The sequence below is a fragment of the Callorhinus ursinus genome, unplaced genomic scaffold (genome assembly GCF_003265705.2).
Source record: "Callorhinus ursinus isolate GAN/ISIS: 27379988/994484 unplaced genomic scaffold, GSC_fseal_2.0 scaffold20, whole genome shotgun sequence".
Lineage (NCBI taxonomy): Eukaryota > Metazoa > Chordata > Mammalia > Carnivora > Otariidae > Callorhinus > Callorhinus ursinus.
The window spans coordinates 24,503,824-24,514,450 of NW_027397082.1; the positions used below are offsets into that span (position 1 = coordinate 24,503,824).

The 10,627-nt window shown below is 40.8% G+C and overlaps 1 protein-coding gene across 5 annotated transcripts in view; it reads right to left on the reverse strand.

Annotated features, from left to right (window-relative positions):
- The window catches only part of PLCE1 (phospholipase C epsilon 1), a 337,159-nt gene that overhangs the window by 77,437 nt on the left and 249,095 nt on the right, over window positions 1-10,627 (reverse strand). For all 5 annotated transcript variants that reach the window (XM_073904420.1, XM_073904421.1, XM_073904422.1 and 2 more), the window contains one exon: window positions 5,067-5,742. In XM_073904420.1, coding sequence (XP_073760521.1) covers window positions 5,067-5,742 — 676 coding nt within the window. The remainder of the gene's footprint in view (window positions 1-5,066; window positions 5,743-10,627) is intronic.

Here is a 10,627-nt window from a genome sequence, read left to right on the forward strand (position 1 = left end):
GGGTGATAGACATTGGGGAGGGTATGTGCTATGGTGAGCGCTGTGAATTGTGTAAGACTGCTGAATCACAGATCTGTACCTCTGAAACAAATAATACACTGTATGTTAAAAAAAAGAAGATAGCAGGAGGGGAAGAATGAAGGGGGGATATCGGAGGGGGGGACGAACCATGAGAGACGATGGACTCTGAAAAACAAACTGAGGGTTCTAGAGGGGAGGGGGGTGGGGGGATGGGTTAGCCTGGTGATGGGTATTAAGGAGGGCACGTTCTGCATGGAGCACTGGGTGTTATACGCAAACAATGAATCATGGAACACTACATCAAAAACTAATGATGTAATGTATGGTGATTAACATAACAAAATAAAAAAACTGAAAGTGAGCAAAAAGAGTGTGGGAATGAAGAAATAAAATCCACAACACTGACACCACCACATGCTGGTGGGGATGTGGGGCAACAGCAATAAGGATTCATCCTAGTAGGAAAGCAAAATGGCACAGCCACTTTGGAAGGCAGTGAGGCGGTTTATTACAAAAGTAAGCATTCTTTTACCATACAATCCAGCAGTCATGCTCCTTGGTAGTTATCCAAAAGAGCTGAAATCTTAGGTCCACACAGAAACTTGAACATGAACATTTATAGCAGCTTTATTCACAATATTAAAACTTGAAAGAAACAAAGATGTCCTTCAGTAGGTAAATGGATAAATAAACTGTGGTACTTCCACACAATGGAGTATTACTTAGCCAGAAAAAGAAATGAGCTATCAAGTCATGAGAAGACATGGAGGAATCTTAAATGCATAAAAGTGAAAGAAGCCAATCTGAAAAGCTACATATTCTATGATTCCAATGAAATGACATTCTGAAAAAGTCAGAACTATGGAGACAGTAAAAAGATCAGTGGTTTGCAGGGGCTGGGGGGGCAGGTAGGGTGAGGTAGGGTGGGAGGAAGAGATTAATAGGCAGGGCACAGAGAAGTTTTAGGGTAGTTAAAATATTCCATGTGATATTATAATGACCGATATATGTTATATGTTTGTACAAACCTATACAATATACAGCGCCAAGAATGAATCCTATGGTAAACTATGGATTTTGGGTGATCGTAATATACCAATTTAGATTCATCCTTTGTAAAATATGTACCATTCTGCTGAGTGATGTTGACTGTGGGGGTCACTATTCATGCATGGGGGGGCAGGAGGTTTATGAGAAATCTCTGTACATTCCTCTCAATTTTATTGTGAACCTATAACTGCTCTAAAAAAAGAAAATCTTTAATATAAAAGTTTACTAGACCCATACCATGTACATACAAAAGAATTAGCCTCTACTGCTTTGGTATTCTAAATTCAGAACATCCTAACATGGGTTAAGCTTTACCTTTAATAGAAATATTTCAGGCCTGGAAAAGGCATATGCCTTTGTTTCATCTTTAAAGGAGACTTTCTGGGAACTGAAACGTAGTTTGACTCTTCTAATTTGTTCAAAACAATAAACTTGGTTGGGATGGGTGAAAGATGCACCTTCTCTCTTTTTAATTTGGGAGAAGGTCTATTGTGAGTGAAACTACATTCTCAGTTTTAGAAAATAGTTACTTTCATTTTTTAAAAAAGATTTTTTTTATTTATTTATTTGTCAGACAGTGAGAGAGAGAGCAGGGGGAGTGGCAGGCAAAGGTAGAAGCAGACTGCCCGCTGAGCAGGGAGCCCGATTCAGGGCTCTATCCCAGGCCTGGGATCATGACCTGAGCTGAAGGCAGACACTTAACCCATTGAGCCACCCAGACGTCCCAAACAGTTACTTTCAAACACAAGTATTTTAGTACTAGTAAATGTAAATTGATCTAATGGAAATAGTAACAGGAGATAAAGCAAAAGATAAGAAATAGTGACATTTATAATGAAGCCTAGAAATACAGAAAAATAAAAGAAGTTCATGTGGTCATTAGGATCAGGAAACTGATTCCTTAAAAAGTATTCATGCACTTTTACCTCTTGGCATTATCTTTGCATATGATATTTTGGAGACCATTTAACTAATCTAATCCTTCGAATAAATCCTTCCCCCCACCCCCGCTTTTTTAAGGCTGGCCTTAAAACTTTTTTCTCTGTTTCCTGAAAACAGATTTTCAGAATCTGTTTCTGTTGCTTACAACCAAAGTTCACCTGAGAACCCTGTTTTGAACCTTTTCAGATTCCCAGAGATCTTTCCAAATACCCAAGATTATGGGTTCTCAGCTCTGCCTATGCAACCTCAAGCCAAAGCTCATGATACCAGTCTTTGTTCCATACCCCACATCAAATCTCTGGGGCTTACCTTCTTTTATTTTCCTGTATTCCTAGGCTTCATTATAAATGTTATTGTTTTTTCTTGTCTTTTGCTTTATCTCCTGTTACTATTTCCATTAGATCAAATACACTTACTATTACTAAAATACTTGCATTTGAAAGCAACTTCATGGGGTACCTGGGTGGCTCAGTCCGTTAAGCATCTGCCTTCATCTCAGGTCATGATCCCAGGGTCCTGGGATTGAGCCCCAGGTCGGGCTCCCTGCTCACTGGGGAGTCTGCTTCTCCCTCTCCCTCTGCTTCCCCCTCATGCTCTCTCTCAAATAAATAAAATCTTTAAAAAAAGAAAAGAACAACTTCATACACATTCATCACTCAAGAGGACTCCAATGTCAGAAAGATAATTTTCTTTTTTCTTTTAAAGATTTATTTATTTATTTGGGGGGTGCAAAGGGAGAGGGAGAGAGGGTCTTAAGCAGAGCTGAGAACTCAGCTGAGGTTCCTTGCTGAAGGTGGAGCTCAATGTGGGGCTCAATCTCATGGCCCTGAGATCATGACCTGAGCCAAAACCAAGAGTTGATACTCAACAGACTGAGCCATCCAGGCACCCCAGAAAGATTATTTTCTATATAAGCCCTTCCCAAACTGGGGATAAAGAAATATTCTTACAGGGCTGTTAACATGAGTTTGGAAGAATGCAAGACTGTTTATAAATTTCTTGAACATATAGATACATTTAAATTAATTTCTTTTGTACCTTAGGACTTCTCAGGAGCCTTAAGTGTGCTAAGCAGTATCATAAATCATCAAGAGGGGCATTTAACAGGATGCCTATTTGACCTTTTGTTCTCCAAGTACCATATTGGCAGCATCTTTCTGATGTTCTCTGAGACAATTTGGGAGCTGGTCTACATAATGGGAAGATAACCATTCGCTAACATTTTTCACTTTTTTTTTTTTTTTTTTAATCTTGAGGGTCTGTTTCCTTGTCTTCCTGGGTGGCTCATGCAGAACAATGTTTTGAGGAAGACAATCACCTGTGTGTTTTCAGAAGTGGCTGAGGTATATGGAGCTGCTTTTTCTTTACACTGTAATGGCTTGTTTCCAAGCAGCGGTGGAGGGATGGGGGTGGAGGGGTGTAGCTGTGTTTGCAACTAGGAAAGACTGAGTCGGCTCCAGGTCATTTCCTTTGTCTCTGCTCCAGCGGAGCCTTTTACCTCGTCTGCTGTTCCTGGTCTCAGCTGGTGCCTCCTTTCAGCAAAAACTGTAGGTTGCCAGGGTGAATGAGAAACCACGTATGCCTTAGGTGTTAATTCAGTTACTTTATGCTATAAGATGGGGAAGGAAACAAATGGAGCCAATAAACCATGTCAGACTTGTGACCGTGATTGTACCTGAGCTCAGAAATTTTGGTTTATGTCCAGGTTGAATGGATCTGTATGATTCTGGAAGGCTGAGAAATGATTATAATTAAAGATCAATATTTACAATAGCTCCTGAAGACCTTTTTTCCAAGCAGCTGACCACACTGGAATCTCCCTGCAGAGTGGACAGGAAGCTCATATTTTGGTTTCCGTTTTAGGATGAGTGAACTGAAACAGGCTTTGTGCTGTGCAGTCCGAGCATCATCGTGTAGATAGGCCTATGTGCTTATTAATCAATTTAATAAGTTAGTTATTCAGGATATGATCTCTATTCATAAGTATTGCATGGGTGTAGGGAAAGGGGAAAGAGGAGCATTCCGGGGGGGAAAGTCTTTGCTTGTTGGAAACATGTTAGAACTGTGGAAAGTACATGAAATCAGTCATCTGAGTAACTTAAGTTATAGTTCTATTTGTGGTGACACTAGTAAAAAAGAGAATTTTTTGCCCAAAAGATGTAAAGCATAACAAAGGAAAACTGAATACTTGGATACAACTCATTTGGCAGCACCATCAACAGTGTCCCCTCAAGGCAGGGTTTCTGACTCACTTTCCCAGCCAGCCGCCCTTCGTCCTCCACAAGCATACCGCTCTGGTGATGCCTGTGTCTCTTCCCACACCTCGCGCAGCCCAGTCCTGCAGCCAGCCTTAGCAGGAGTGTTGAAGTACCCGAGAATTTTAGGGTTAGTGAGAAACACACTCAGGTTAAGCAACTGACTGTGAGGCATGGCCTCGTAAGGACTGCTGCCAATATAATAACCCGGCGAGGCAGAACTCCATGCATGAGTTACCCCACATTTGGGAAAGTTTCTTTTAAACTTAGAAGCTCTACAGTGAGGCAGCAACACACAGTAAATTAATGCTCTGAGAGTCATATAGCATATTAGGGGATGAAGCGGGATTTCAGTTTCCAAAGTGAAGATTTCCAATGTATCAGCTAGTCCCTAATTAATAATAAAAATACTCACACTCTAATGCTTCTGATGGAAACTGAATAAGTGACAATGCTTATATTAACTGGTTTCTTTCCAATGTGAGAAGTACAATGACCGGTCGCTATGTTCATACAAAATAATAATAGGACCTACTATGAGCCAGACACTATTCTTTACACATAGCAGCTGACATTATGGCTTTACACATATTAACTCAGACCCCAGGGCCACCCTATGAATGGGTATTGTTATCACTCTCATTTTCTAGATCAGAAACTGAGGCACAGAGAGAAGTCAAAGGTGCCCAGTACCATTCATGTAGTATGTGCCAGAGTGTGAGGGTGAACCCTGGTGGTCCCAGTGTGGTTTTGCAAGATTACCATCTTGAGAAGGAGTGGGGAAGGCTGCACCCCTACCTGGTAGAGGCTGACATACTGTTTCCGCAGCCACTGCTGTCTCTGGTCAGGGAACTTCCTCATCTTCCTCACAGCCCTTGTGAGTTCTAGCAATCCACTGAAGAGCATCTTAGCTGTGTGCTTGGGTGCCACAAAGTGCAATAATCTATTGTCCGTGGTCTGGAGCCCATAGAGCAGTGTCACGCCAGTCTCTGAGAGAAACATGCTACCCAGTTTGTTCTGAACACACACAGTGTGTATATCAATGCTAGGGTGTCCCATGTACACAGCCTTTGCTGAAAACAGATCCAGGACCCCCTCTGCCAGGCCACTTAATCCAGCATTGCCCAGTAACGGGAATTTGCCAGGCTCAGAGGTGTTACTAAGCACACCAAGTTTTGCTTTAGCACTGGCTGGGGAGGCAGTGGTAGGCTTTATCCAGGTCAAGGTGCTGTTGTCAGGCTGAAGCTGGAGGAAGCAGCGGGCTGACAGGTGCGTGTCCTGGTCGTAGTGGATGACAGTGGCCCCCTGCAGCAGGAACTGGTGCACATCAGCTCGGATGGACAGCACGTACCATGGGATCAGCTCTGTCCCGTGGTCAAAGGCCTTCTGTGGCTCTTCTGATCCATGACAGTCCCATTCTTTTGACTGCTCAAAGATGTCATTTTCGGAATCCAACAAATCTCCAATTATAAACCTAATGGAAAGAGATGTAAATTTGGTCTGTCTTGTAATCAGAAGTGAGAACAACACAAAGCTTTTCACTGACACTGGACATCATTTTCCACTTCACTATGAATTCAAATTAGCATAGGAAATATAAAATGCTAAAGGTCAGAGTAGATTTTGTATAGCTGCATTCTAAAACCTTATATTTAGCAATAGGTCTGACCATAGGCCTAAGGAAAGGAACTGCTAGATAAATTTTGTATTTTTTTTTTAGAGATTTTATTTATTTAATTTTAGAAAGGGGGGGTGGGCAGAGGGAGAGGGAGAGAATCTGAAGCAGACTCTGCACTGAGCACAAAGCCTGATGCATGGCTCGGTCTCATGACCCTGAGATCATGACCTGAGCCAAAACCAAGAGTTGGATGCTTAACCACTGAGCCAGTCAGGAGTCCAAAGTTATTGTGTTTTTAATATCAACAATAATCTTCATGATGTATTAGTTTTCCCTCTTGTGTCAGGAATTGTTAAATACTTTACATACATTTGCACTTAATCTGACCTACTCATGAAGTAAGGTTTTTTTTTTTCCTTTTTTTTTAAACCTCTGAAGAAACTGAGCTTCAGAAAGGGTAAGTAACTCACTCCAGGTCATCCAGCTCAGCAGGGTTCTGCTCTGACTCATCAGCCTGGGACCTGCATCACTAGGTTTGACTGCCTTCTACTTGATCAGAACCAAAAGTTGTGACCTGAACACAATGGTACTAAAATAGGCAGAACAAGACTTAATAAGCTGGCCTGAGAAGTGCCTCTGTTAAAAAATAAAATACCATTAGTTCAAAGACACTCATTGGAAAACACAGTCATGGTGGCCAGATGAACAAGAATAGCTCTCTGGGTCTCCACCTTAGATTTTCATTGTGCACACATGTGCACATACAAGACTTGTCTGCTTGGAAAATTTAGCCAGTTGTCTTCCCTGAGTTGGGAATGTGGACTGTTAGGTCCAGAAGGATCTGGGGTGAAGCCATGGGAGACCTTATTGCCTCCTTCCTATATGGCCACCTTGGTAGGAAGGTGACCAAGAGAGACTCATTTTTTTCAAAGCATGAAGAATTGTTATTCAGATCAAGGTTTCTGCTGTTTGGTCCATAGACATTGCTTGCTAAGTGATGGATAAAATTGAGAAGGAGCGGGTCCATACATCTCTGGGAAGGAATGTTCCAATCATCTTGGGAATGTGACTCTTGGGCAGACTACTGCCTCCTGGCAAGGCATGAGCTGTAGCACTGGGCTTCCTGGACTCTCAGTCTAGATCCCGGTCCTGAGTAAGATCCCACTCCTGTTTTCAGCAAGTTCTTCCTCCTTGCCTCACATAAGCAGATATTCTTTTTTTTAACCATTTTATTTATTTATTTTTGTGGAGACAGAGAGAGAGAGACAGCAAGAGAGGGAACACAAGCAGGAGAAGTGGGAGAGGGAGAAGCAGACTCCCCGCTGAGCAGGGAGCCTGATGTGGGGCTCCTGGGATCCTGGGATCATGACCTGAGCTGAAGGCAGATGCTTAATGACTGAGCCACCAGGCACCCCATAAGCAGATATTCTTAAAAAAGAAAAGAAATCTACAAGAGATCTCACAAATCTGATGATCAGAATATCCTTCTCTGATAAGCCACACTGATAACACTAGGAGCAATCCAAATGCCCAGCAACAATAAAACTTATAAATACAATTTGATGCATTCATATAATGTAATACATTGCACAACAATGAAAATGAATAGTAATAGTTACTGCAATGCAACAAAGGGACATATCTTTTTTTTAAATTTTATTTTATTATGTTATGTTAGTCACCATACATCACCAGTTTTTGATGCAGTGATCCACGATTCATTGTTTTCGTACAACACCCAGTGCTCCATGCAGTACATGCCCTCCTTAATACCCATCACCAGGCTAGCACATCCCCCCACCCCCCTCCCCTCTAAAACCCTCAGTTTGTTTCTCAGAGTCCACAGTCTCTCATGGTTCATCTCTCCTTCCAATTTCCCTCTCTTCATTTTTCCCTTCCTTCTCCTAATGTCCTCTGTGCTATTCCTTATGTTCCACAAGTAAGTGAAACCATATGATAATTGACTTTCTCTGCTTGACTTATTTCACTTAGCATAATCTCCAGTCCCATCCATATTGTTGTAAAAGTGGGTATTCATCCTTCCTGATGGCTGAGTAATATTCCATTGTACATATGGACCACATCTTCTTTATCCATTCATCTGTTGAAGGGCATCTGGGCTCTTTCCAGAGTTTGGTTATTGCAGACATTGCTTCTATGAACAGGAGAGCAAATACCCAGGAGAGCAATTGCTGGGTCATAGGGTAGTTCTATTTTTAATTTTTTGAGGCACCTCCACACTGTTTTCCAAAGTGGCTATACCAGACTTGCATTCCCACCAACAGTGTAAGAGGGTTGGTTCCCCTTTCCCCACAACCTCTCCAACATTTATTGTTTCTTGCCTTGTCAATTTTTGCCATTCTAACTTGTGTAAGGTGGTATCTCAATGTGGTTTTGATTTGAATTTCCCCGATGGCTAATGATGATGAACATTTTTTCATGTGTCTGTTAGCCATTTGTATGTCTTCTTTGGAGAAGTGTCTGTTCATGTCTTCTACCCATTTTTTGACTTGATTATTTGTTTTTTGGGTTTTGAGTTTGAGAAGTTCTTTATAGATCTTGGATACCAGCCCTTTATCTGTAGTGTCATTTGCAAGTATCTTCTCCCATTCTGTGGGTTGCCTCTTTGTTTTGTTGACTGTTTCCTTTGCTGTGCGGAAGTTTTTATCTTGATGAAGTCCCCAAAGTTCATTTTTGCTTTTGTTTCACTAGCCTTTGGAGATGTATCTTGAAAGAAGTTGCTGTGGCTGATGTTCTCCTCTAGGATTTTGATGGATTCCTGTCTCACATTGAGGTCTTTCATCCATTTAGAGTTCATCTTTGTGTATGGTGTAAGCAAATAGTCGAGTTTCATTCTTCTGTATATAGCTGTCCAATTTTCCCAGCACCATTTATTGAAGAGACTGTCTTTTTTCCATTGCATATTTTTTCCTTTGTTGAAGATTATTTGACCATAGAGTTGAGGGTCCATATCTGGGCTCTCTATTCTGTTCCATTGGTCTATATGTCTGTTTTTGTGCCAGTACCATGCTGTCTTGGTGATCACTGCTTTGTAATATAGCTTGAAATTGGGCAACGTGATGCCCCCAGCTTTGTTTTTTTTTTCTTCAAGATTTCCTTCGCAATTCAGGGTCTTTTCTGATTCCATAAAACTTTTAGGATTGTTTGTTCCAGCACTTTGAAAAATGTCATTGGAATTTTGATCGGGATGGCAATGAAGGTATAGATTGCTCTGGGTAGCATAGACATTTTAACAATGTTTATTCTTCCGATCCATGAGCATGGAATGTTTTTCCCTCTTTTTGTGTCTTCTTCAGTTTCTTTCATGAGTGTTCTGTAGTTCCTAGAGTATAGATCCTTTACCTCTTTGGTTAGGTTTATTCCGAGGTATCTTATGGTTTTTGGTGCTACTCTAATTTATCTTTCTACAGTTGCATTGTTAGTGTATAAGAAAGCAACTGATTTCTGTGCATTGATTTTGTATCCTGCCACATTACTGAATTGCTGTATGAGTTCTAGTAATTTGGGGGTGAAGTCTTTTGGGTTTTCCACATAAAGTATCATGTCATCTGTGAAGAGAGAGTTTGACTTCTTCTTTGTCAATCTGAATACCTTTTATTTCTTTTTGTTGTCTGATTGCTGTTGCTAGGACTTCTAGTACTATGTTGAACAATAGTGGCGAGAGTGGGCATCCTTGATGTGTTCCTGATCTTAAGGGAAAGGCTCTCAGCTTTTCCCCATTGAGAATGATATTCACTGTGGGTTTTTCATAGATGGATTTTATGAACTTGAGGAATGTTCCCTCTATCCCTATACTCTGAAGAGTTTTAATCAGGAAAGGATGCTGTATTTTGTCAAATGCTTTTTCTGCATTAATTGAGAGGACCATATGGTTCTTCTCTCTCCTCTTACTAATGTGTTCTATCACATTGATTGATTTGCAAATGTTGAACCACCCTTGCATCCCGGGGATAAATCCCACTTGGTCGTGGTGGATGATCCTTTTAATGTATTGTTGGATCCTGTTAGCTAGGATTTTGTTGAGGATTTTGGAATCCATATTCATCAGGGATATTGGTCTGAAATTCTTCTTTTTGATGGGGTTTTTGCCTGGTTTGGGGATTAAGGTAAGGCTGGCCTCATAGAATGAGTCTGGAAGCTTTCCTTCTGTTTCTATTTTTTGAAACAGCTTCAGGGGAATAGGTATTATTTCTTCTTTGAATGTTTGGTAGAATTCCCCAGGGAATCCATCAGGCCCTGGACTCTTGTTTTTTGGGAGGTTTTTGATCACTGCTTCAGTCTTGTTACTGGTTATTGGCCTATTCAGGTTGTCAATTTCTTCCTGTTTCAGTCTTGGGAGTTTATGGGTTTCCAGGAAGGCATCCATTTCATCCAGGTTGCTCAGTTTATTGGCATATAGTTGTTGATAATAATTTCTAATAATTGTTTCAATTCCTTGGTGTTAGTCGTGGTCTCCCCTTTCATTCATAATTTTATTAATTTGGGTCCTTTCTCTTTTCTTTTGGATAAATCTGGCCAGTGGTTTATTGATCTTATTAATTCTTTCAAAGAACCAGCTTTTAGTTTTGTTGATCTGATCTACTGTGTTTCTGGTTTCTAATTCATTGATCTCTGCTTTAATCTTAATGATTTCTCTTCTTTTTTTTTTTTAAAGATTTTATTTATTTATTTGACAGAGAGAGACACAGCGAGAGAGGGAACACAAACATGGGGAGTGGGA